This window comes from Erpetoichthys calabaricus, chromosome 1 (assembly GCF_900747795.2).
Source record: "Erpetoichthys calabaricus chromosome 1, fErpCal1.3, whole genome shotgun sequence".
Lineage (NCBI taxonomy): Eukaryota > Metazoa > Chordata > Cladistia > Polypteriformes > Polypteridae > Erpetoichthys > Erpetoichthys calabaricus.
The window spans coordinates 54,961,383-54,989,365 of record NC_041394.2 but is presented as its reverse complement, the minus strand read 5'-3'; the positions used below and the strand labels follow the sequence as shown (position 1 = coordinate 54,989,365).

The 27,983-nt window shown below is 38.3% G+C and overlaps 1 protein-coding gene across 2 annotated transcripts; it reads left to right on the top strand.

The window, feature by feature from the left end:
* Nucleotides 1-47: 47 nt before the first annotated feature.
* On the top strand, nt 48-27,902 carry LOC114650225 (dual specificity protein phosphatase 26). Of its 2 annotated transcripts, none has more exons than XM_028799740.2 (4): nt 48-258; nt 11,580-11,783; nt 19,670-19,881; nt 23,851-27,902. In XM_028799740.2, the coding sequence occupies exons 2-4, from the start codon at nt 11,611-11,613 to the stop codon at nt 24,048-24,050; spliced, it is 585 nt and encodes a 194-aa protein (XP_028655573.1). In that variant the 5' UTR covers nt 48-258; nt 11,580-11,610; the 3' UTR covers nt 24,051-27,902. The 2 variants fall into 2 exon arrangements, with proteins under 2 accessions (XP_028655573.1, XP_028655564.1); XM_028799731.2 differs by having other exon boundaries at nt 65-188.
* Nucleotides 27,903-27,983: the final 81 nt, after the last annotated feature.

Sequence of the window (27,983 nt, the reverse complement as noted above, 5' to 3'; positions counted from 1 at the left end):
CTTGTATGTCGGCAGCGATGTGGACCGGGTACGGCATAAAGCCCCACCTCCCCTCCCGCCCCTCTCCTCTCCTCTGTCAGGGTCTTTAAATAGCTCAGTGGCGGTGGAGAGTGAAAACATGGCTTCTGTGAGCGCTGGGCAACACAACCGTGAGACGTGACCGTTAGCCGTGTCAGGCCTGCCAGTCGGTGAGTTGACCTGCAACCCGTGGGACAATTTTTGGCGGACCGCACGCGCCTGTTCTCCGGGACAGATAAGGTAGGATGGAGGGGCGTCTTCGATACCTAGTTGAAGCTTGCGGTTACCAGTTATTTTGGTGATAGCACATTAAAGGTCAGTAGCAGTGACTGGCCGCCCTCATTGCGTGTACGGGTGAGAGTACTGTGCTGGTGGGTTAGTGGATCCTCTCTCCGATATCCACATCCCTTTAACGGGACAATGAAGCTCTTATTGTGAAGCCGTTCTAGTGATTGCACCCGCGGTGGCTACCGGGGCCGACTCACCTTGCAGGGGCGCACATTTATCTGTGCTGTCCTGCAATGCAAAGCACCTGTTACATAATCCATTTATATTTACGAGAAATCTTAAGTCGGTTCTCTTTCGGCGCTAAATCGTTTTAAGATCTTTGGCGTTGTTGCCCATTAAAAGCCGTTCACCCAAACTGAGGTTTGAAAAATATTAATACACGCAACAGAGCGGTCAGTAATACGTTTTGACAACACAAAATAAATATTTTTTGATTCGGGATATTAAGCTGGCAGCGATATACATTTTTTCATATCCAAGCTGGCAGCATGGCATTGCTTTGTAAATAACAACTATATCAGTGACATCATCACCCGCCGGCAGCATCCCATTTGAAAATCACAAATCCATCGTAACCGGCAGACGATCACTGTCATCCAGGGACGTCGCTGTCTGTACACTCGCGGCCTTCAGGTTTAATAGAAATGATATGACCGAGCTCATCCGACTGTCTCGGCAGCTAACGAGTGACCGCCCCTTCGTGCTCTAAATATGCCTGTCCAGGGCTCAGGGTCATGGAGGGTAGTACTAAAAGAATAAACAATGAACGCGACGTCACAATGTCGTGAATTATCTAGAGAAGATATAAAAATTGTAACTAGGAAGAAGAATATATATTCTTCGCTTGTTCTTTGAATGCAGTCCTGTTATTTTCTTCAAGAAGAGTCATTGAGCCCACGCTGTCAGCAGTCCACCCTAATCGAGACAAAGTACCAGCAGAGCCCGATAAGAGCGTTCAATACAGCGCGCATTTATGTTAGACCAGTTAATCTAGAAGTACAAGATTATATATTTAATTGAAGTAAAACACACCTATTAGAGATGACAGTCTTCAAAAGTGGCAACAGAAGCCGACAGTTCTATCGTCAGCGCAGTCACAGTGAACAGCGTTCAGGGCAGGAGCGATGACAGAAACTGAAATGTTCATCAGGCTGGGCAACAGCCTGGTGTCAAGCCAAAATTCTCAGACTAGGAAAATTAATCATGGCTTGCAGAATTATCATTACAGCGTGTCCATCATTAACATATCAGCGGCTATAAAAACGATTAGTGGATATTTTTAATTTTGTAAATGTACAAAGCACATGGAAATTGTATCTAAAATGGTTACCCTTGAACAACTTTAATAACTACAGCCTGCTATACTAACAAAATCAAGAGCAACAGCTGCACATGTTAAGGGTAGTATTACACAAGCAATCACTAGATGACATGAAAAACTAACTGACTGCACCTACAGAACATTAGATAGATGGTACTTTATTTGTCCCAAGATGGAAATTTGGCTTTTCCAGAAGTTAAATAAATAAATAAACATGATAACAAAATACACACCAGAATTACTAAAAAGAAAGAAAACCTCCAGCTTGGCTAAATGAAAAAAGAGCAGTTACTGCGTTAGTGAGGCATTATAAAGGCATATTGTCATTGGTAGAAGGAGTCCCAGTCGTGTTTCTTGACACGCTTCTCCTATATATTTAAAGGGTTCAAAGTCCTCAGTGCTAGTGTGTCAGAGAGAGAATGTGCAGCACCGTTCATAATGGCACTCGGTTTTATTTTCATTCAGTCATCCTCTACTACCTCCAGGGTGTCAGGAGTGCATCCTATAACTGAGCCTGCCCTTTGAATTTTTTTGGCTGATTCTGTGGGAGTCACTTGAAGTCATGTTACTGGCCCACCACACAACGGCATACAAAAATCGATCTGGCCATCACAGAGTTGTACAATACGATGTAGGTGGAATAGCCCGCACAATTTCTGTACAGGAGCAGAGCAGACCATTCATAACAGAAACCGGTGCATTGACACATTGTATAACATGGAACCATAAAGGGTGCATAAATTTAAGCAACTTTACTGACAGTCCATAATAAAATAATCATAATAATACAATAAAAAAATGTCAACAGTAAAAAAGATGTGTAGCCTGGCATAAACATCTGTTACATTAGTGTGTTAATATATTTACTAGTGGTCAATAGTTGATCACGCTAAGAGCTTGTAATTGGCTTGTTTCGTTCCATCATTTGTGCTATGATTTGTTTCTCTTCTTCTGTTTCTTTGTTGTTAAGTCCATTACATTATAATAATTAATTAACTGCTCAAACCAAAAATTTACCGCAGTTTGACCTTTAAATGTGAAATGCATGATTCAGCAAAGTGGTTGGGTGTCACACTGAGAAAAAAGCATGGGTGGCACCAAAGACCTGGCACTTGGACGAGGATGTGAATGTGTGTGGAAGCAGCCGCAGAGGTTTGATGCAAAGCTTAAGGGACTGCTTTAGGCTTTTTCATTTATCTGAGCAGGTGGTCAGGGATTGTTTTGTTCTTCTTTGACTGACGGCATGTGACTCTGTACAACTGAGTTTGGATCGAGATGAGAAACGTTTTGTAATTTATGACTCCGACCAAGGAGGAAAAAATAAATTAAGTAAAGCTGAAACATACTGTACCAATTAAACAAACATTAGGCAATTTTCAAAATGAAAAACAAATTTCCAATCATGAAAATTAGAAAAAAAGCTAAATTTTAATTAAATTGTTGAAACAAGTAGCATTATTTAATAAGAATATTAATAATAGTAAAGACTCCGTGCACTAAAATACCGTATTATGATTAGTGACATGGCCAGATGTACTTAGAAGAATCTTTATTATCACTGGGGCATTTTATGTAAGTAAGTATTGATTTATTCTTAGTTACTGTTTTATTCATTCCATTTTATTAATTCCTTTAACCTATTTTTAATTTTCTTTTTTTGAAAGATTTTTTTTGTTTGATTTCTTGCAACATACTTTGAGGTACATCCTTTGCATGAAAACATGCTAGAGAAATAAAAAAAAATTATTTTCTGTAATATTTAAGCAACAGCAATTGAGGAAAAGAAAATATTCAAGCTCCTCATCATGCAGAATCTAGATAGATAGATACTTTATTAATCCCAAGGGGAAATTCACATACTCCAGCAGCAGCATACTAATAAAAAACAATATTAAATTAAGGAATGATAACAATGCCGATAACAATGCAGGTATACAGACAGACAATAACATTGTGCAATTTTAACGTTTACCCCCCCCCCCCCCCCTCGGGTGGAGTTGAAGAGTCGCATAGTGTGGGGGAGGAACGATCTCCTCAGTCTGTCAGTGGAGCAGGACATTGACAGCAGTCTGTCACTGAAGCTGCTCCTCTGTCTGGAGACGACACTGTTTAGTAGATGCAGTGGATTCTCCATGATTGACAGGAGCCTGCTCAGCACCCGTCGCTCTGCCACAGATGTCAAACTGTCCAGCTCCGTGCCTACAATAGAGCCTGCCTTCCTCACCAGTTTGTCCAGGCGTGAGGTGTCCCTCTTCTTTATGCTGCTTCCCCAGCACACCACTGCGTAGAAGAGGGCGCTCGCCACAACTGCCTGATAGAACATCTGCAGCATCTTATTGCAGATGTTGAAGGATGCCAGCCTTCTAAGGAAGTATAGTCGGCTCTGTCCTTTCTTACACAGAGCATCAGTATTGGCAGTCCAGTCCAATTTATCATCCAGCTGCACTCCCAGGTATTTATAGGTTTGCACCTTCTGCACACAGTCACCTCTGATGATCACGGGGTCCATGAGGGGCCTGGTCCTCCTAAAATCCACCACCAGCTCCTTGGTTTTGCTGGTGTTCAGTTGTAGGTGGTTTGAGTCGCACCATTTAACAAAGTCTTTGATTAAGTTCCTATACTCCTCTTCCTGCCCATTCCTGATGCAGCCCACGATAGCAGTGTCATCGGCGAACTTTTGCACATGGCAGGACTCCGAGTTGTATTGGAAGTCCGATGTATATAGGCTGAACAGGACCAGAGAAAGTACAGTCCCCTGCGGTGCTCCTGTGTTACTGACCACAATGTCAGACCTGCAGTTCCCGAGACGCACATAATACTGAGGTCTGTCTGTAAGATAGTCCACAATCCATGCCACCAGGTATGAATCTACTCCCATCTCTGTCAGCTTGTCCCTAAGGAGCATAGGTTGGATGGTGTTGAAGGCGCTAGAGAAATCTAGAAACATAATTCTTACAGCACCACTGCCTCCTTCGAAGTGGGAGAGAGATCGGTGTAGCATGTAGATGATGGCATCCTCTGCTCCCACCTTCTCCTGGTATGCGAACTGCAGAGGGTCGAGGGCGTGGCGGACCTGTGGCCTTAGGTGGTGAAGCAGCAGCCGCTCCATGGTCTTCATCACATGTGACGTCAGAGCCACAGGCCGGAAGTAGTTCAGCTCATTAGGATGTGATATCTTTTGGACTGCGGTGATGTAAGATGTTTTCCAAAGCCTCGGGACTCTCCCCTGTTCCAGGCTCAGGTTGAAGATGCGTTGTAGAGGACTCCCCAGCTCCAACGCACAGGCCTTCAGCAGTCGTGGCGATACTCCATCTGGACCCGCTGCTTTGCTGGCACAAAGTCTCCTCAGCTCTCTGCTCACCTGCGCTGCTGTAATTGTGGGTTGGGGGAAACTCTCTCCTATGCTGGTATCAGCAGAAGGATGGTTGGAGGGTGCAGTACTCTGAGGTGAGAGTGGGTTAGGGTGGTCAAACCTGTTAAAAAAGTTGTTCATCTGGTTTGCTCTCTCCACATCTCTCTCGATGGTGGCACACCGCTTCAAGCTGCAGCCAGTGATGATCTTCATCCCATCCCACACTTCATTCATGCTGTTGTTCTGCAACTTATGCTCCAGCTTTCTCCTGTACTGCCTCTTCGCTGCCCTGAGCTGGACGCGGAGTTCCTTCTGCACGCGCTTGAGCTCATGCTAATCACCGCATTTAAAAGCCCTTTTCTTCTGGTTCAAAAGGCCCTTGGTGTCATTTGTAATCCATGGCTTGTTGTTAGCATAGCAGCGTACTGTTCTTACTGGAACTACAATGTCCATACAGAAGTTGATGTAATCAGTAGTGCAGTCAACAACCTCCTCAATGTTCTATGTGAATTTCCCCTTGGGATGAATAAAGTATCTATCTATCTATCTATCTATCTATCTATCTATCTATCTATCTATCTATCTATCTATCTATCTATCTATCTATCTATCTGTCTGTCTGTCTGTCTGTCTGTCTGTCCGACCCTTGCAGGATATCCCAGTCCGTAGTTCCAACGCAGTCTCTCAGTGCCTGCTCTGCCTCAGGGGACCACTTCCTGAATGAGCGTATGGGTGCAGGTAGCACCCTCACTCTTGGTTTGTAGTGAGGCTGAAGCAGAACCAGGTTATGATCTGCTTTCCCAAGCGCAGGCAGCGGGGTGGCGCTATATGCATCTTTACCATTTGCATACAGTAGGTCAATAGTCCTATTTCCCCGGGTGTTACAATCCACATACTGGGTGAAAGCAGGTAATGTTTTGTCCAGCATTACATGGTTAAAGTCTCCAGCGATTAGCACAAGTGCCTCGGGGTGCTGCGTTTGCAGTTTAGCAACAGCTGAGTGGATGATGTCACTTGCTATCTCCACATCCGCCCGAGGAGGGATGTAAACAGTAACAACAATGACGTTTCCAAACTCTCTGGGCAAGTAATAGGGACGCAAACCTACGGCCAACAGTTCTATGTCCCTGCAGCAAGAGGAGATTTTAATGTTTACATGTCCAGAGTTGCACCATCTTGTATTAACATAGAGTGCGAGTCCACCTCCTTTGTGCTTCCCGCAGGTATTTGCATCTCTGTCCGCTCTAACTGTGCTAAACCCGGGTAGCTCCACGTTAGCATCTGGGATGTTAGTTGTTAGCCACATTTCAGTAAAACACAACAAACTGCATTCTCTGTAGGTCCTGACATTTTTCACCAGCGCAGCCAGTTCGTCGATCTTATTTGGTAGTGAGTCTGACAGGTCACCTAATGAGCCTGGTTGAATACTGAGATGATCTCTCTTATCAGGATCATGATCAAGTTCCACAGTTTACATTTATGAATTTGGTTTGCTCACCACTGTGTATATTTGGGAAGTGTGTGCTTATTTTACAGAAAATGGCATATCATGTTGTGCTGTATTCAAACCTATTAAACTTTGTATAACAGGGAAAAGATAAATGGCACAGATCTATGACATTAGTAATTGTTTGGAATTGCATTGAGTTTGGCTGAGTGGGATGGTCATCCACCACAAAAGCTCTCAATGGCTGGGCATATTCAGTCCTACGTGCCATTTTTTGGGATTGAGTCAGAGCCTGTGGTTTACCAGCAGGTGGTGGTGATTCATTTCATGTAGAGCAGGCATGTCAAACTCACTACCATTGGTGGGCCGCTTCGACTGCCATACGTGCGTCAGCGGGCCGTACTGTAACAAATACTATTATACTATTATACAAAGTTACTGTAGCTTTCTTTCCAATACTGAAAACTTTAAAAAATGTAACACTTAAAGTTTAAAGTTTAAAGAAAAGCAATTTATTTCCATGCAGTTTCCATACAACAGTGTAGAATTAGAGTCTTAACCTCTTAGCTAGGTCCTTATTATATTACTAGGCTCACCCGCCTTCTAAGGCGACCGACTTTTATCCTCAATTTGTGTGCACTCCATGTGTACATCAGGCATGTAAGTGTAGGGAATGAGACCATCAAAGTGCCCATTCATAACATCTCCCGAAAACCTAAGTTTTTTTATCCCCTCGAGTGCCTGTCCAAACTTGGAGTGTAGGACTCCAAACTTACCCACAGTCACTCATATCAAACTATTTTAGAGTTGCCAGTAACCTAATAAGCACTTCTTTTGGATAACCACCAGTGTATACAGATGAAAAAGCAAAACGATACAGAGAGTGTGGACGTTCAAAGGTGGTCCTGACTTTAAGCTGATTACTCAAGGCATAAGCTATGGCTTCTTCCCACCTTGTCCAGAAAAAAGAAGGTACAGACGCGGGTTAGATGTGTTTTATTTTTCTTAAGTGCAGAACAGTCTGGCAGCTGTCGGCTTCAACTTATTGCACTCAAATGTAACCATTTACAGAATTTTTGTAAATCGTACACAAAAAAATCATACTCACCACAGCCTCATTCTCCCATAATTGTTTTTTTTTCCTGTTTTCTTCTTGCCAGTCTCATTTCTTGTTAACTGCTGCTATATAATTGTATGATGTTTTTATCCAAGACACATACATAGCTGCTCACATATATTTATTACAGATGAAGCACAGGCAAGGTTGAGTGGCTTGCTTGGGATCATACGTACATTAGATGGGGGAATTGCACTGGTATCCTTCTGGATTCAAGTCCTGCTCCTTATCCACTACACCATACTGGCTGCCCAGTATGCTGTGAGGCAGCACATCCTCCTCTGCCTGCCTTCTCCTGTCATTTTGTCTTGAGATTCTCTTTCATTTCTGTTTCACTCTGTGCCTCCCTGTCTTGCTCTATTTCTTTTGGCCTGTCAACAAAGAATGAGGAAGAGAAGTTGAAGTGACAGATGCTGTGAGCTACAGCAATTACAACATGGTTATTTTGAAATAGTGTTTGAAAATACATAAATACAGAAATAGATAATTTGGGAAAAACCAGACTTTTTGAAAGATAACAATAGCACACTCATAGAATACATATATATACAAGGGACTGCTCATTCTCAGCCATTGTCTGTTTTTTGTTTTGCCACATAATTTTACATTTACCGCTATGTAATATTGTCACCCTTGGTTTTTGTTCCTTTACCATTGTCCTATGTGACTCTACGCTGGATATACAGATTTAGAGTATGAAAGGATGTTTAATTTACTACATCGTTCATTTGTCAGGTCTCAGACCCCCTCAGTAGTCACATGATCAAGGAGCTGGGGACAAAGAAGAAGACTTTGGGGTAGTGACTATAGTCATCCATTATGCCAGGTATGTACTGGCTCACTACAGAGATGATGATATGATTATTTAATGAATTAGCAAAAAAACATCTGGAGAATAGTATATGCTATTATTATATTATTAAAAAACACAATTTAAAAGTAGAAACTATGAAAGATTATTCATGCCCAAATTAGATACAATCTGATGTGTCAGTTACATTGTAATGCAATGCAAATACACATGGAGCATTTCATTTTGGCATGGATTTTTTGTCATAATTAAAAACATATCAACCAAATGATCAATTGCTTTTCATTATTGCAGATTGCATTTTAATTCATTTCCATAGATTGTGTCTCATAACTAAAAGCAAAGACAATTTATTGTGTTTTGCTTAGTGGCTTCTCAGAGTGAATTACATTTTGATTCAAGACCATGCATTAATCATGTCAAAACTGAATATAATCAAATAACCAATCAGCATAAGCAGTTTGGGTAAGAGGTGTTCTAATCACAAGTGTTTTCACCCAGCGTTAAAGATGGTGAACTGGGAGTTGATGAGGCAGCGGATCTACCATCTCAATGAGCAGGTAAAAATTGGTGATCTCATTCTCTTCCTGAAAACAGGTTCCAAAAAGGGCTGGAATAATAGAAGCAACAACATCAGAATAATTTCCAGTTGCTACAGTAACATCCTTAGAACGCATTCAAGAGCTAATGTCCAGAAGAGAAGCCTCATATGATTATGTAGATCATGAACTGGGGTATCCATACACCAATATTCCCCTAAATATTATTTGTAAATACCTATAGATGAAGATGACAGCACAGTACCAGCTATTGCTAAACATATTGACGTATCAGTCAGGACTATTAGAAGAATAATGGAACAATATAAGGCAAGCATTACATATTATTTAGATAACATAAAAGTAGACGTTTTCAGCAAGACTTAAAACATAACTTCTCACCATTTTGGTTAATCATTCCTCATTGACAAAGTTTATGCTTGCTACCACACAGAAGTGTTTAGAAGTGGATCAGTTCTTACCCCAACTGTTGATGCCCCATGCCCCACCTTTTTGTGCTGATTAGTCATTTGATTACATTCTGTTTTGGCATGTTTAATGCATGGTGTCGAATCAAAATGTAATACACCCAGAGCACCCACTATGCGAAATGAAATACATTTGCTTTGCTTTTATTTATGACATTTGATCTATGGACATGAATAAAATTGCAACACAGTTTTGTATTGCATTTTAAACTGACATGAAAATTGCATGCCATAGTGCAAATCAATCGATCATTATTTTTAATTATGATGCAATAAAGCTGTATCAAAATTAATACACCACGTGCATATGCATTATACTGCAATGTAGTTAACGCATTGGACTGAATTTAATTTTGGCAAAATAATCTTTCATAAGAATCTGCTGTAGCTTTAAACTAAAGGCCCTGTTCCAGGTTCTACATTAGATGGGGACCTAATCCAGGGGTCAGATTTATAAAATGTGTGCATGCATAAAAATATGCTAGAACTGTGTGTATGCAGCTTTCCACGCAAACGGCAGGATTTATAAAAGAAAACTTGACAAGAGGACTTGCAGATATTTACAGCAACTCAGCCATCCATACATAATGTTTAGGAGAAACTGGGAAACGACGACACCCTTGGTTAACCTGGGAAATGCAGCCAAACCTGCTAAATGATGTGTAATGTAACTCATATCACTGAGCTATTACTAGAATGTACATTGATGTGACAAACATATTAAACCTCAAATGTGTAAAAAAGAATGTAGGCAGGCAGTGTGGTGTAATGGTTAAGGCTTTGGACTTCAAACTCTGTGATTGTGGGTTAAAATCTAATTAATGATATGGGGTGACCAGGAGTAAGTCATTTGACTTGCCTGTGCTCCAATTGGAAAACCGAAAGAAATGTAACCAGTTGTATCATAAATGTTGTAAGTTGCCTTGGATAAAGGCGTCAGCCAAATAAGTAATAGTGATAATTATGACGTACAGACTGTATTTTAGTTCCTTTTTAAGAGGGTCAATGCTGTGTATTTGCAGCAAAGAACGTTTTAGGTTTTTCATCAATTTACATAGGCTATCTGTTGTCACTTCTCATGGAATTGGGTCACCAGATCAGGAATATCTCAATCACGCTTCACTCCACCATGCCCACTGTGGTAGAAGCCATTAACCAACCAGGAAAGCACTACATCCAATTTCTGTATGGTGTGGGAGTACATATGCAAAATGTCTGGCAAAAAAAGACAATTTTCAGCAGTGTCCAGTTCTCCTTGCTTAATCAGAGCACTTTACTGGATTTATATTGAAATAAAGGCATCTAGCAAGAACGAAGCTGCCTTTACTAACCCTAAGCTGTGACTGTAATGTCACATATTATCTTGGTTGGTAGTTGCAGAGTGCTGCCAGATACTCTTGAATGCAAGAGGTGGGGTCTCAATGCATTAGGAGGGAAGCTGATCTATCAGCCAATGAAGTTCTGCAGCATTTTGATTGCACATGTATGAAGTTGATTAGCATAGTCCATGTATGGTTGTTTCAGGGTGGCAACTACAACTAGGGGGAACTTGAGGCATGTTCACTTACACACATTTACAAGATGAATGTGATTTATAATGGTAAATTGAGCAGAAAAGTTGTGCATGCCATGTTTTACAAATCTGATTTTTTTGCTGTGCACAATTTCCTATTTTTAGGCATTTACATATTTTTTTTTTGCTCAAATCCATGCCAAGCTTTATAAATGAGACCCCAGGTCTTCAGGTTTCTCAAAGCCATAGGTAAAGATGATCCAGTGAAATCTCTCAGGTCAATAGTTAAAAGGAAGTCCATTCAGTCAGAACACAGGAAGCACTTCTTCACACAATGGGTCATGGAAATCTGAAACAGACTATAGAGTCATGTAGTTGAAGCCAAAACCTGTACACATTTGAGACAACTTATTATTTAAATAAATTAATTTTATTGACTGAATAGTCTCCTGCATCAATTGTCTTATTTGCTTATACTGTATCTCTGCAGTTCTCATGGTTTTTTACTGATGTTTCTTTCCCCCTTCCTGGTCACAATATTTTTTGTTTAACTCTCATTTCCATGGACTTGTTTGTTTAATGTGTTTATCTACAGTACTTATGTTTTTTACCATTAATCTGTCTTTGTCTGGTACTTTCAGGTTGTCTGATTTTCAGTGCTATTCCTTCTGTTTGTTTCTTTCAGACAGTGATGGTGGCAGGGCCATTTAGGTGAAATGGCCTTTATGTCCAGATTCTCCCGGAGTAGTTCCAGGTCTCCAAATCGTAAGGAGTCAGATCGCAGTTCTCCAGTTCTTACAGTGTTTGAGTTGGAGCGGCTGTTGTACACTGGAAAAACTGCATGCAACCATGCAGATGAAGTGTGGCCGAGGCTATACCTGGGGGACCAGTAAGTATCTGTGCAAAGGAAACGGAACGGATATGATTCTGAAGAGAGTCCAATGAGAGCTGTCAAACAACAGAGGAAAATAAACCAGTTCTCTTATTTGCTTAGTAGTCTCCAGAATCTTGCTAATAGTTCAGCAAATCTGCGCACAACCAGGAAGCTCTTCAGTTGGTATATGTAAGCACCAGAGTCTCCTGGTTACGTAATATTTTACTTACGGGTTATTAAACAAAACAATGTGAGGATGTATATGTATGAATACAGCATGCACCTTCAGTTAAATACAATGAGGAAATCTATATACAATAATTTCAGGAAAGAGCTCCACAGATGGAATGATTGGGCTGCTTTCAGCTCCAATCTAAATGGGACTGACATGTTTAAAAGTTTATTTGTTATCATTCACAGGCTTTCTGCACATCCATTATCTACTAGCTTGTTATTAAAACTTCAAGACACACATACAAAAAAAATATTTTATTTGAATGTTTCACCACTAGAGGGTGCTGCTTCTGTTAGCACAGCTAACTCTTGGGCTTTCATGCCTGGGCCCTTATCTGTAAATGCCGATTAAAGCACCTGTAAGTGCTTAGTTTGCTTACCTAACACCTCTTCTAATGTTACTCGTGTGACTGACAAATAGTATGGTATAGTATGCGTTTAGTTTGAGACTGTGGGTTACTTCTGTTGTTTTGTTGCTTTGCTACCAAGAAGAAAAGAATAAACACTTGGTTTTAATTTGTACCATTCATTTCTGAAAACTACTTATTCCAAAACAGGCTCAAAGTGGGGTGGAATCTTTTCAGGCAGCACTGGCTATAAGGCAGTTACCAACTCTAGATTTGGTGTCATATATACACTAGTCTAATTTAGAGTCCACAATCAAGCTAACCTTAATAAACTAATGAGTCAGGTGGAAACTGGAGTGCCTGATGAAAACATATGCTTAAATGTGGTAGTTACAACATGAACATAAACAATGAATATGCTAGGATTGAAACACAGGACAGAAATTTGTATTTTAAATAAAATAGTTCACAATTAAAATTAATTAAACATTGTTCACAGAAGCATGACTTAAGCATCCTTGAGCATCCTTATTTGTAATTTACATTTACATTTATTTGCGTAGCAGATGCTTTTATCCAAAGTGAATTACAAAACAGTCAATCCCATGTCTGGTTGCAACCTATGTGGAGTTTGCACATTTTCCTGGCATCTTTATGGGTTTTCCTCCAGGTTTTCTGGTTTTCTTCCAATACCACAAAGACATGTATGTTAGCTTGATTGGTGATTGTGAATTGTCACTTTTCTTTCTACCAAACATAATAATATATAATAACTTGAATTGCTAAGTAATTTAAACCTAACATAGCATAATGCTCTCAAAGCTGTTAATCCAATTCAGGGTAATGAGGGGTCAGAACCTTTTATTCAAGATACAATATAGGAGAAAAAATAAAACACAAGTAATAACATTACCATCAGTACAACATGATGACATTTAGAGTAAAACATACAGTGCATTTTCTGTATATTCTTCAAAATGAGTTCCTGATGAAAGAAAGTTGAAGGAAAGGTCTAACTAATATATACTGTGTGAATGCCGTAACAAAGGGATCAGAATCCCTACTGAGGTGGACGGCAATTCTTTGCCTGGACAGGAGTTCACAAGAGGAAGATATGGATGGACAGGCATCCTGGCCGGGTTGGTTGATGGTACCTTTTCAGGCCAGGAAACCTAATGGAAGGACAGAGAAAGACTGCTTCCTGGAACCATGTGTTTCCCTTATATACAGGGTGGCAGCATTCCTCTGGCGGAACTCTCATTGGTACACCCACAGGGCATTTTGGGAGTTGTAATTGTGGTCGGCAACCCTGTTGGATGCTAGGGCACCACCAGGGGAAGCTGCAGAGGAACACCACCACTACTTTGGGGGGCTTCCACCTGGCCTAAAAGTTCTTCTGAAATGCATTGCTGTGGCACTGGAAGTACTCCCGGGTCCAGCATAAAAGGAGCTGCCTACTATACATCCGGGGTCAGATTCAGGAGGCAGTGGACAACACTCGTGGATGAACAGTGGAGAAAAGACAGAAGGTGATCCAGTTATGTAGTATTACCAGCACTGAGCTAATTGAAGCCTTTGAGAAAAGTATTATTTAATAAACTACCTATTCTGTTGCTGGGATTTGCGTCTGGGTTAGTTGTGTCTGGTGTTTGAGGCTCAGGGTGCCCTTGGCGGCCACAATTCTGTAAAACTGAATGTGTGTTTGTCCAGTATGCAGATTCACACTGTTGAATCAGTCTTCAAACATTGCATATATTCCCGATTTATACAGGGCAAAACTGTAGGCTATGTACTATTGTAAAATTTAGTTGGTGCTCCCACACCGGCCAGTGCCAGATAACTCTATTTGTGTTTGTCGAGTATGCAAATCCACACCATTTAACAGATCTACAGCAACTTTTACACAGATTCCCAATTTTTTCAGGGGAATACCATGCTTGTATATCTTACTTGTGGACTGCCATGTTCCTCAAATCCGGAAACTGAAGTAAATATTGAGGCTACAGGTTTTAGAGCTAAATGAGTAAATTGTGAAAAGAAAAAATGTTGAGAGAAAAACTAATAAGATGTTGAAAGCATCTGGTGTGAATGGTAAGTGGGAAGTGATACAGATGGTCTGTTTGAAAACAGCTGATGAGGTCTTGGATTGTACAGAAGGATAGCAGGGATACAGAAGGCAATATGGTAAAATGGTGGCACAGTGATGATGGTTTAGGAAAAGAACAAAAGGTATAAAGAGTGATTATCACTATAGGTAACAAGGTGATCAATAAGGGGGCAATGCAAATTCCTAGAAAATCAATGGTGAGAGTTTTCAAGTGAGCTGAAAAAAATGAAGGGTTGAATAATGTGTTTAGGATCAAAAAAGCGGATGGCAAGACAAATTCAGGATCAAAAGCAAATGGCAAAAAAATCTAGACTTAGTGGGATATGAACTACTGGAAATATTTCAAATGAAAAATCATGATCAGAAGAAATGAAATCATGAACATTGAGAAGAAGTTATTGAAAGAAGAGAGCACTTAAAATCATGTAGATTTAGCACAAAATTGTGGGAAGACTGAAGGATTAGTAATGTATTGATGCAAGATGATAATAAAGATGAAAATGGGTTATCACTAAACCAATAAAGGAAAAGAACCAGGAAGACTAAGCCGTTCCTCAATATTTCTGTTTGCTGAAAAAAAAACACATGGTAATAAGACGTTTGTGAAAAATACTAAGCATCAAATCGTAAACGCTAAACTGAAGTCAAAAGATATGTTGTGAAATGTTTATTAACATTTAATTCAAAATAAATGCATCTAAATGCTGAGAATGATCAATAACATTGGACAACATATAAGTGCATGACTCTCGACTTTTAAACTGTGGAAATTATGACATCATGTGTTGCTCATTTCCTGTTATCGTGAAGTTGTAATCAAGGTGGTAACCGCAAACAAAATTTCACACGATGGAATTGGCCAAGTAAAAACAAAATGGCAGCACAAAGTTAGATTTTGTTCAGTCAATATTGAGTTGTAGGTACTCAAAATTCAGAAAATCTGTGTAGCCAGCAGTCCTTAATATATAACATGAACAACATGCCTAAACATTCTTTTTTTCTCATACTACAGGTGAAAATTTTAAAATCAGCCTCTCAGAAACTTTCAGAACTTGATTACAGTGTTGTGGTTACATTCCAGGCTTTGTTAAAGACAAAGCTGCCAGATTTCCTAATTAAGTGGAAGCAATTAAGGAAGATAAAAAGACAAAGGCTTACAAGTGAAAATAGAGGCAGGACAAAAAGACAGCTGAGGTGTTAAAAGCAGTGTCTGAAACAGAATGTTCATAGTCACAGTGTCGAATTAACATTAAATTAATCTTAGCACACTGGTAAAACAAAACTAGAACGCTTAAAGCTCTGTCCTGTACCCTTTTGTCAGTGTTTTCCCTTATGAGCAGAGCCTTGTCCTGCTTGCTTTATTCATTCTACATATACGATTATTCTACTCCTCAATGGAGAATTACACAAAGGGCCTATGATAATAATGATATCAGTATTCATGGAATTTTCATCAAACGTTGTTAGAACAAAATCCACAGGTTACTACTGGCAAAATTATTAATCCAACAGGAAATCTTACAGTCGTAGGCTAGTGGATTACCACCAATCTGAATAAGAATGCAAGTTGTCAGAATTTACAAGAATACAGGTTTCTGTCTGATTTCAAAAGAAAATCTTACAAAAGTACTGTAGAAAACAAATGAGGTAAACAAAATCCCAACTGAATACTTGGGGATGTGGATGTTTGCTTGTTTATGCGTTTAAACAAAGATTGATTAAATGCAACCAGCATGGGAATACTTTTGTACCAAGATGATGGACATAGAGTATGTTATGGCCTTAAATATCCAGTCCTCACTGAGATAGAGACCACAATTTACTCACCACTCACAAACTTACATGTACCCTGCTTTGTTATTTTTGCCCCTTCTTGAGTTCACATTCTTTTTATTTATTTTTTTATTTTTGTTTAAATTAATCAATATTTGTTTCTGACTAGCCATAATTTCCCATTTTCTGTGTTTAAAACATGATTACTCGACTATGATGTCAACATGATGCCTGTAGTCCTCCTCCATGCATGAATACACATGTATTTACTTGTGTTCAGTATGTCTACTGTGGCATGTAATGCTACAGTGGCCATTTTCCACAAAAATAGGCAGAGTCTCAGATAATAATTCCAAAGTTGTGCTGTAAAAATCTGAAGTAATATTTCATTGTTTTAGAACGCAGCATGTCTTCCTTTAGGTATTGGACAAACCAGGGAACTTGAAACCTCCTAATAATAAAGTAATGTTCCACTTGCTGCCACACCTTGGTGAGAGCCCCACTTTGTAAGCTCAGAAGCATTTTTTTTCTGCAATTATTTGCATTGTCCAAGATGTAGACAAAATAAGCTACTGCATAAAGCTTTATTTATAATTGAAAGTAAAACTATTACTACATTGCTTTTTAACAATATAAGATATTCAGAAACCAAAGATGAACAAATGCCTGCGGTAATGAGAACTCACTGGTTTGGAATCATACCTTTGCTTTCCACTGTTCGTTCACAGGTATGTGTCCAACTTCAGTTCTTTACTTTACAAACGCTACAAACCTTACTTTGTTGCGCAGGCATGATCCTGAGATCTAGCATTTCAAGGAAAGGGAGGAGGTGTGTCGCGTTCCTTGTCAGTGATTGATTGCTTACTTGATTGTCAATCAACCAATTGAATATTTGCAAATGTCACCTTTTCATCTTTCAAATAATATATTGTTTTTCCTCTTATGCAACTGAATTACTGACATAAGAGACTTAGGAGGAGTCAGGTTACTTGCTTAATGACATTATTGGTTTGTTTACCTTAGAAATAGGAGTGTTTTGCCTTTTTCAGTGTTATGGAGATTTTTTATTTGATTACAGAAATTGTAACAGTGACATTTTCCATAAGTGATAAAAGAAACATGAGGCTTTGAATGCCATTTTACATGACAGTGACATCAATTTTTTTCTTGGATGTTTTTGTTCAAAAACAAAGTGCCATTGTACTTGGAGTAATTTCTCATTAGCAACTGGAAGTTGGAGACATTATTATTGATATTTGGCATTTACTTGTTTACTGTTATTATTGACACTGTTACTCTTGTTATTTTTCATTATTATGATAAATTCCTATATACTGTATATAACCTGCATGTAACATGCATTCTTAATCAAATATACAGAAGATATATGAAATCATATGGAACCAGATGATTTTGCTAATTTAGTAATGTACAGTATGCATTACTAGTATTTTATATCAATTTTTCCAGACATCCCTGGTATATTATAATTTCTTTTCAGGCATTTATTCCAAGGCAACTCAGTAGTTAAGTAGTACTGCCTCAAAGTACTCTGGTTTACCATTTAAATCCCCAAAGAAATGGGTGTTAAATGGCAATTCTAGATTAGCTCCCTCTGTTTATGAGTGTGGATGTGTGAGTGAGTAGGTCCAGTGATGGACTGATGCTTCTGGGGAAAAATCTAGCCAACAGCAACCTGGACTAGATAAAAGCTGGTCTGAGAATGATATGTTATGTGTTTATTCTAAAACTTCTGGTAATAAAAATGCATGATCAGAGCCACATTTCTAGAATATTTGTTATATAATTTGGCCCACATTTTGTTATATTTCAGTTGCATGTGGCTAAAAGGTAGTTTGCATTGCAGCTTCATAGACCCATCTTCCTGGAACTTTCAAAGCCTACAAACCAGTTAATATGTGCAGAAATTACACGTCTGTGAAGTATTTTCTGAGGGATTTTACACTGTTTTTTCTCATACATCACAAAGATGTGTGTGTTAGATTCATTGATGACCCTAAATGTTCCCAGTATTTACTTAGGTAAATGCAATACAATGACCATACACCTTGTCCAGGTGTGATTTGGTTCCTGTCTGGCACCTAGTGCTGTCAGGATAGGTTTCAGACTCCCAAAACTATGAACTGGATTATGTACCACATAATTCGTTCACTACATCCGAAGAAAAGGTTAAAGGGATTATTTTATTAAACAATTATATTATTATTATTTTAAATAGATCATGCAATTTGAATTAAGAATGACTCAGTTAGAACTGTAGCATGAGGTACATTTGAACACTCTAGACGAGAACAGGCCATTCAGCCCAACAAAGCTCGCCAGTACTATCCACTTCCAAGAAAACATCAAGTCGAGTTTTGAAAGACCCTAACGTCTTACTGTCTACCACACTACTTGGTAGCTTATTCCAAGTTTCTATCGTTCTTTGTGTAAAGAAAAACTTTCTAATGTTTGTGTGAAATTTACCCTTAACAAGTTTCCAACTGTGTCCCCGTGTTCTTGATGAACTCATTTTAAAATAACAGTCTCGATCCACTGCACTAATTCCCTTCATAATTTTAAACACTTCAATCATGTCACCTCTTAATCTTCGTTTGCTTAAAATATAAAGGCTCAGCTCTTTTAATCTTTCCTCATAATTCAACCCCTGTAGCCCTGGAATCAGCCTAGTCGCTCTTCTCTGGACCTTTTCTAGCGCTGCTATGTCCTTTTTGTAGCCTGGAGACCAAAACTGCACACAGTACTCAAATTGAGGACTCACCAGTGCGTTATAAAGGTTGAGCATAACCTCCTTTGACTTGTACTCCACACATCGTGCTATATATCCTAACGTTCTGTTAGCCTTCTTAATGGCTTCTGAACACTGTCGGGAAGTTGATAGCTTAGAGTCCACTATGACTCCTAAATCCTTCTCATAAGGTGTACTCTCGATTTTCCGACCGCCCATTGTGTATTCAAACCTAACATTTTTACTTCCAATGTGTAATACTTTACATTTACTGACATTAAATTTCATCTGCAACAAATCTGCACAAGCCTGTATGCTATCCAAGTCCTTCTGTAATGATATAACGGATTCCAAATTATCTGCTAATCCACCTATCTTGGTATCATCTGCAAACTTAACCAGCTTTTTACTTATATTCCTATTTAAATCATTTATATATATTAAAAATATATATAGTTAAGCTGAAGTAAATCAAAACAGAAAATGATGAAAATGCAGCAAAGTGGATGTTTTTAAGGTTATGTCCTCTGATTGCGAGCTGCCTTTAATTAATAATTGTTTCTCTTGAGCATACTGACCTTGACGTTTTCTAATAGACTTGCATTTTACTTTATTTGATTTTACAAATCTAGCACTTATTGATCAATACCCCACTGTAATACACAGGAATTAATTTCACCTTATTCCTTAGGGACATAGCTGCGGATCGTCGAGAGTTGACCAAGATGGGGATTACACACATTTTAAACTGTGCTCACAGTAAATGGAGAGGAGGTGCAGAGTACTATGAAGGAATGAATATCACCTATCATGGAATTGAAGCGCATGACTCTCCCACATTTGACATGAGTGTGAATTTCTACCCAGCAGCAGACTTCATCCACAAAGCGTTGTCCAATGGAGGTAAGATTACAGTATATGCCTAAATGTCTGATGAAAAGTCACTTAGACGCTACCGTATGTGCTATGGTGTGCTGGACCTTTCTACCTTTTTTCCCAGTTTGGTTAATATTGACCTTGACATACTGTGACTTGTATCATGTTAATATCACAAAAATGCTCAAGTTTGAATGAGATTTCTTTAAAGTAGAAATCTTTGTCTTCGATGTTTTTATTTCCCTTTTACCGATGGCTCTGTGAACCCAAGTACATGTCAAATTGCTCATTAAGTGTAAGAACCATTTGTTAGTTATGTCATGTTAAATTGATAGAAGTATTTTCCTGGTTATGTTAAAACATTTGCCTATATATATACTGTAATAGCACATAATCAATGGAAGAATCTATTATAACCCATCCATCCATCCATCCATTTTCCAACCCGCTGCATCCGAACACAGGGTCACGGGGTTCTGCTGGAGCCAATCCCAGCCAACACAGGGCACAAGGCAGGGGACCAATCCTGGGCAGGGTGCCAACCCACCGCAGTCTATTATAACCCCTACAAGCTAAATTGTAAATGGAATATTCTATTTTTTCTTGTCATTCTGACTAGTCACTAGCTTAGGCTATGATCTGCTTTACAGTTGGTAAGGCATGGAGAGCAAACATTTTCAAACCATACTGTAAAAACTGAACATATTGAAGTGAAGTACTGTATAGGTAATTTTACCATTAAAAAGTAACACAATTTTTAAGTATAGAATGTAACTTAACCTTAACATGAGAAAACTAAGATTGTAATTAAACATTTTTTCCCTTTTTGCCTTTTATTCTCCATGTGAATAACTTTTTTTGAATTTTTGTGATTTGTACTTTTTAAAATGTTTACTTAACTTTTTTAAAACAAAACTTTATTAGACTGTGGAATTTCTTTGGTTACGCATTTGACTCATGCTGGATCCTACTCAGTTGCTGCTCAATTGTGGGAACCTGGAAAAGACACGGCTACATTTAGCATACCAGAATTACTGCCATTTAGCATTTTCACCATTAAAACAGTCAAAGTGAAGTCTGTTAAAAAACATATTTGTTTTAAGTGTTGAAATTTTACAAATAACCGACAGACTGCAAACTGCCATATAGACAGCGTGCAAAATGAGGTCAGCTACAATCAGACATTATAATAACCTAAAACTGGGTGGTGTTTTAAGAGAACCTAAGTCAAATAGCTTACTTCATTTGTCCATAAAAATATAAACTGTTCAAAAATATTAAAGGAACAATTTGAAAACACATCTGATCTCAATGGGAAAAAAATCATGCTATATATCAATAGTGATATGAACTGGGTAATGTGTTAGGAACAAAAGGATGCCACATTGTTTGATGGAAATGAAAATTATCAACCTACAGAGGGCTGAATTCAAAGATACCCTGAAAATCCAAATGAAAAAATTATGTGGCAAAGCTAGTCGATTTTGCCAAAATGTCATTGCAGCAACTGCAAATCGTACTCAGTAGTTTGTATGGCCCCCACATGCTTGTATGCATGCCTGATAACATCGGGGCATGCTCCTAATGAGACAATGGATGGTGTCCTGGGGATCTGCTCCCAGATCTGGACCAGGGAATCACTGAGCTCCTGGACAGTCTGAGGTGCAACCTGGCGGTGTCGGATGGACCAAAACATAAATGTCCCAGAAGTGTTCTATTGGATTTAGGTGAGGCGAGCTTGGGGGCCTGTCAATGGTATCAATTCCTTCATCCTCCAGGAACTGCCTGCATACTCTTGCCACATGAGGCTGGGCATTGTCGTGCACCAGGAGGAACCCAGGACCCATGGCACCAGCATAGGGTCTGACAATGGGTCCAAGGATTTCATCCTGATGCCTAATGGCAGTGAAGGTGCCATTGTCTAGCCTGTAGAGGTCTGTGCATCCCTCCATACATATGCATCCCCAGACCATCACTGACCCAGCACCAAACCGGTCATTCTGAAGGATGTTATAGGCTGCATAATGTTCTCCACGGCTTCTCCAGACCCTTTCATGTCTGTCACATGTGCTCAAGGTGAACCAACTCTCATCTGCGAAAAGCACAGGGAGCCAGTGGTGGACCTGCCAATTCTGGTATTCTATGGCAAATGCCATTCAAGCTCCACGGTGCCGGGCAATGAGCACAGAGCCCATGAGAGGACATTGGGCCCTTAAGCCACCCTCATGAAGTCTTTTTCTGATTGTTTGGTCAGAGACATTCACACTAGTGGCCTGCTGGAGGTCATTTTGTAGGGCTCTGGCAGTGCTCATTCTGTTTCTCCTTGCCCAAAGGAGCAGATACCGGTCCTGCTGATGGGTTAAGGACCTTATACAGGCCTGTCCAGCTCTCTTAGTGTAACTGCCTGTCTCCTGTAATCTCCTCCATGCCCTTGAGACTGTGCCGGGAGACACAGCAAACCTTATGTCAATGGCATGTATTGATGTGGCATCCTGGAGAAGTTGGACTACCTGTGCAGCCTCTTTAGGGTCCAGGTATCGCCTCAGGCTACCAGTAGTGACACTGACCATTGCCAAATGCAAAACTAGTGAAAAAACAGAAAAGATGAGGAAGGAAAAATGTCAGTGGTCTCCACCTTCCTGTTTTGGGGGTCATCTTATTGTTGCCCCTCTAGTGCACCTGTTGTTAATTTTATTAACACCAAAGCAGCTGAAACTGATTAACAACCCCCTCTGCTGGTATTGACTTGATATTATACTCTGATTAAAAAGTGTTCCTTTAATTTTTTTGAGCAGTATATGTTTCCCAATCAGTTACTGTCTTTCTTTATGAAATGCAGCATTTACCTTTGCCACACTTTTTTTAGCAAGCAAATCTTCTATTGGTTGAGAACAATGCTAAGCTTTTCTCCTGCACCATAACTCGCTAACAAATACAGTAGAACTCCATTTTAGCATTTTCTATGGACTGACTGAATAAAAAGTGTTAAATGAAGGAAACTGTCACTGATTTTTCCTATTCTAGTGTGCTAGTATTAGAGGAGGCAGTTACAGTTGTTGTTTTAACAGCTTCCTACTAATGGCATACTATATGTGTAGTGTTGCACGCTGCCTTTGTTGACATCAGTTTCGGCGAGGGAGGAGTCAGCTTTTTTGATAAAGCTGAAAGTTGTGTACTCTCCTTTCACAGTTGTTTTTTTCCCAGACATGTCTACTTAAAAGTACAAATACAGAAACCACATGTGGTATACTTGGGTATTACACTTGGTTGCTCATTTCCATATAATTATCATGTACTATTTGCTCAGCCAAAATCAGAAATCAGAGTAATTTATTTACAAATCTGGATGGTGTTTGTGTTTCAATGACAGGTAAGATCAGCACTCTCTGTGCATCACTTCTGAATTGTACATATACTGATGACACAGTTAAACAACAACCAAGAGCTGATAACAACAGGTGACTAAGTAAATGGAGCTGTGTTCCGGAAACCAATTTCATAGTATAAAAATAACAAAAGTTGTTTCAGATAAAAGGTACCTTGCTACCTAGCTGTTGATACTTCAACACAAACTGGTTAGTTTCTACTATGACATCTGTAAAAAAAACAATAAAATGAATGTACATTTGTGTCATTCGGTCAATGATCAAAAGCAGTATATATTAAATGCAGCAAGGAAGAGTAAACAATTAGATATTTCAATATATAAAAGTCAACAAGTAACTTCAGCAACATCGATATATACATGTATAAATACTAGTATTGTTTGTTTTTTTTTAATTTGGGTAAAGTATTCTTAAAGTACTTCTTGTATTTTAGTACTGTATTTACTTCAATTATCTTTATTCTACTTTGTTGTTTTGTATAACAATGTGCATTTATAAAACACTTTCTGATGGCATTCATTTTGAAAGTTATTATATAAAATAAAATCCACTTGTCTGTTTCATAACATGGCAATAGGGATTAACTAAGTTTGTCTCTTTCTTATTGCAGGATGCATCTTAGTGCACTGTGCTGTTGGAGTCAGTAGATCAGCTACCCTGGTCCTGGCATATCTCATGATTCGTCAAGACATGACACTGGTGGAAGCCATTAAAACTGTGAAAGACCACCGTGGCATCATCCCCAACCGTGGCTTCCTACGGCAGCTGTCAGGATTGGATTCAGTCCTAAAAGCCAGTCGAAAGACATGACTGATTCGAGTGGAGGCAAGAGTACACTGCAAACAATATTACTTGATATATGGCAAATCTGTAATTTTATTTTTTAAGCAGAAAATTTCTTACCAATTATCTTGCTAAAAAAGATGTTCCTCTTTGTGAAATATAATTCAGTTTTTAAAAAAGTGTACACTCTAAAAGAATTCGGACTACTCATTTTGATGTGTATAAGAACCCAACAGTTTAAGTCAAAGGGCTGACTTTGGCAATGGTCTTGCCACTAGTCAAACATGAGTATAACTCAGGCATCAGAGACAGATGCTGATTTTAATATTTAATGCTTACAATAGTCTCTTTTTTCCAATTGTAGAAAAAGGCAAAAAATATAAAATGAGTAAATCAAGTCCAAGATTATCACAGTGTTTATTGACTGGGGGACATGCTAAGAGCTATGGTCTTTATTACTTTATTTGTGCTTTCATTTCCAATGCATTGGTTTCTTGGCCAACACCTAGTTTTCTGATCTATCACTTAGTGTGCACATTTATGTAATATTTTTTAAAAATGATGTCAAGACTTAATTCTCTAATACACCAGGTAAGATGATCTCAGTTTTATTATTTAACCATTTAACTGGGTAGAACGGCATTTTCTGAATAGAATTCCTTTTTTTCAAGTGACACCTGTGTTAACTGCCACTTTAAAACTACACTTGCTGTCCTCACACGGATTTCTTTAGAATGTGATGTGCATTCTAAACATCACAACCTTTGAAATATAATGGCAAATTAAACTGATCCACTCTTTATGCAATTTTAAAGTTGATTTATGTCATTTTAAAAATAATGACTAATACAGACATTTTATTTTCCAGATTGTACAACAAAATCAAAACCTAATACTATTTGTTAATTCTTTACCCATCCTTATCCTAAATATTTTAGCTAAATTAACTAAAGTACTCTATGAAGGTATCTCAGCAGGAAAGGTGCTATATAAGTATATTTTTGTAACATGGTCTAAATTTTGTGGCCTTCATTTTATTTATTTAAAATTCACGTTCCCTAAGCACTTTATATAATACAGGATAAAACTGTGCATTAGTAACTGCCGGAAATGCATTTCAAGCAACATCCCAGTTCTCATATCCCATTTGTGAGAAAGGAACACAGGTGGGAATAGTGACTTGCTCATGATAAACAATGAGTTAGTGGCTGAGCTGGAACTAGAACTGTAATTTTCCTGATTTTAAAATAGATGAACAGAAGATAATGAATCCTTATCTGAAGATCATACACACCTAAGATGTTTTGGTTCATTTGTCTTAGATGGTAAAGTTTGTGAGCTGCTGTTTTGTAATGGAAAAAGCAATGTTACTTAATTTCTTTTGACAAAAGATAACACTATATCAAGTTAATATTTTTTGTGGTGAACAGGCTTTTGCTTCAGAGAAGGAAACAAAACCTTTGGTAATGTAGATCAGTCCAATGTTACTACAAGATGTAGTAGATAGCATTAGCAACTTGTGTCCTGTTGATGTGTACCTAGTTAGAGAAGAGTTGTTTTTCCTATTACTGTGAACTGATTGTTCCAAAGGTAAATCACCATGCTTATCCAGTAACAACTGAGCTAAAAAGAATTACAGGGGAAAATATTGATGTATTTTTTGTGAATGATAAAGATCGCTGATGTTTCTTTCTGACTTAAAGGCTGATGAATAGGATTACTTTTGCTATGTGTATATAGCCTATTCATCTTAGTGAAATATTCAGTTATCACGTGAAACATGCTTACTGGATGCCATACTTAAAAAAAGGATATGTTAGATAGGTGTCATATTATCAATCTATCCATCTCTCAATCTATCTATGACTATTACTTTTCCTTTACACTTTCCTTTGTGTTCATTAGCAAATGCTTAGGCACATAATTATTTACTTTATAATCAAAATCAAAAAGCTAAACATTCAAAGACTTTTAAACGATAGCTGGCTGGATCAGGTTAGAAAAGGTAACCACATATTTTTTGTCACACTGTTCTCAATCCCACTCAGGATTATAAAGAGCTTACTAACAGATGCTGATGCCAGTCAACTGACAGATATGTGTAGAAGACATCTGTTTATTTAACTGCTTTTGCAAGAATAATATTCTAAGTAGGCATGCTAGTCTGAGAAAAAGCTCTGAAATGTGCAGAAAACATTATAATGAAATGATGTGTGTTTAGGCTTGGAATAAATACAGTGATTTGAAGAAGAAAAAACAAACAAACAATATAGCCTTCTTACACTACGATGTTTGTTGAGTCCAGCAGCCAAAGTTCAGAAATTTGGTTTAGAGCTTCAGTTAGGATCTCAGTAATGTGTACCAACAAGTACTCCCTTTTCTCCGGACTTGGTTGGAAAGAGGTAAATGATAAATATGTGGCCATATTATCAAATAATTTTACATAACAAATGTCAAAGTCCATTTTAACTGTCTCAAAAAAGTGAGGTGCGAGGGCAGGTTTCTAGTACAAAATATAACTATTTCATGATGCTGCCATTTTGAAATTGATCCATAGATGTAGCATATATACTAGTATACACTGTGGTTAAATTACTAAGAATGAGTAGTGCCCTTAATACATGACCAAACTGACACACTGGCTTGTCACTAACATGTGAAGGGGCTTCCATGAGACCTTCATACATTGATTCTGTGTTAAACTGTATTTGACTTTCTAGACTTTGTCAAAGTCTAAATAATCTAATTTTAAACAATGATACATTTTGTAGAAAATCTGTGTTTATGTAAAACATTGTGCATTGTCCTTTTACAAAAATGAAAGAAAAACATCTGGTATAAAACCTTTGAGCAAATCCAACCATCCTTTTATTTTCTAAACCTAAAATGCTGCTTAGGCATTCAAGGATACTAAAGATGGTTCAACAGGTTTTCATTTCCAGTGGAAGTGGGTGAGAGGTGAACACCTGCTATCAAATCTATTTGAGTATAAGAGTGTGTGTTATTTGTTAAAAAAATATTTCAGTATGAAAAGTATATACAAATACTGTACATTATATCAATATCTACCGAGTTTTTAATTATACTGTGATATGGATTCTTGACCATTCTGCCCACTCCTAAAATTTCCAGTAGTACTGTACTTTTGGTAACATGGCACGTAAATTGAGTTCAGGGTGATTACACTGCCTTAGTCATAATTAAATGAAGGAGAGTTATAGTCTGTGAGATAATATGTTAAAGAGTTGATAATTCATTGGACAATGCCAGAGATGTCATAGATGAATGAATGGCTCTTACACCATTCACTCTGTTGAGGTGACTCTTTTTAATGAGTGACTTTGATGCAATGCTGGATACAACATACTGAGAGCAACAGACTGCCACTTTTTTGGTGTCAGAGATTATATCTGTCTTAGTATTTATTCATGATGTATGTTAAACATTAATCATAAGTATTTAAAGCTTTGTTACATCATTAAACATAAATAATTTTCAAGTTTAAATCTACGTGCCGGGCTGTCACTGACAACATATAAAAGGCAATGCATTTTAATCACTGCCATGGAGGGAGGTTCATTACAGGCACCTCATCCTCTTCATTTCCAATCTGTTTGCTACATTAGCTTTTCTCATTTTTGTAGTTCTTAATAATACTTGAATTATTTTTATTCGCCCATTGTGTAATTTTTATATCACAAAGCCTAGTACCTACTGCCTTATATATATTTTCCTATCAGTCAAAATGGTTTTAAATGAATTCACCCTGTTTCTCTTTTATTACAAAGTATTTGTTACCTAATGCATAAATCTTTATTATTGGTTTTTATAAATTTGAGTCATGTACTGTTTAATGATGTATTTAATAAAAGTGTATATACAATACAGTATATGATTCTTTCTTGATGGTTATTTTACACCTATTTACTTAAACATTTTTTCAAGAAAAATTCTATCTAC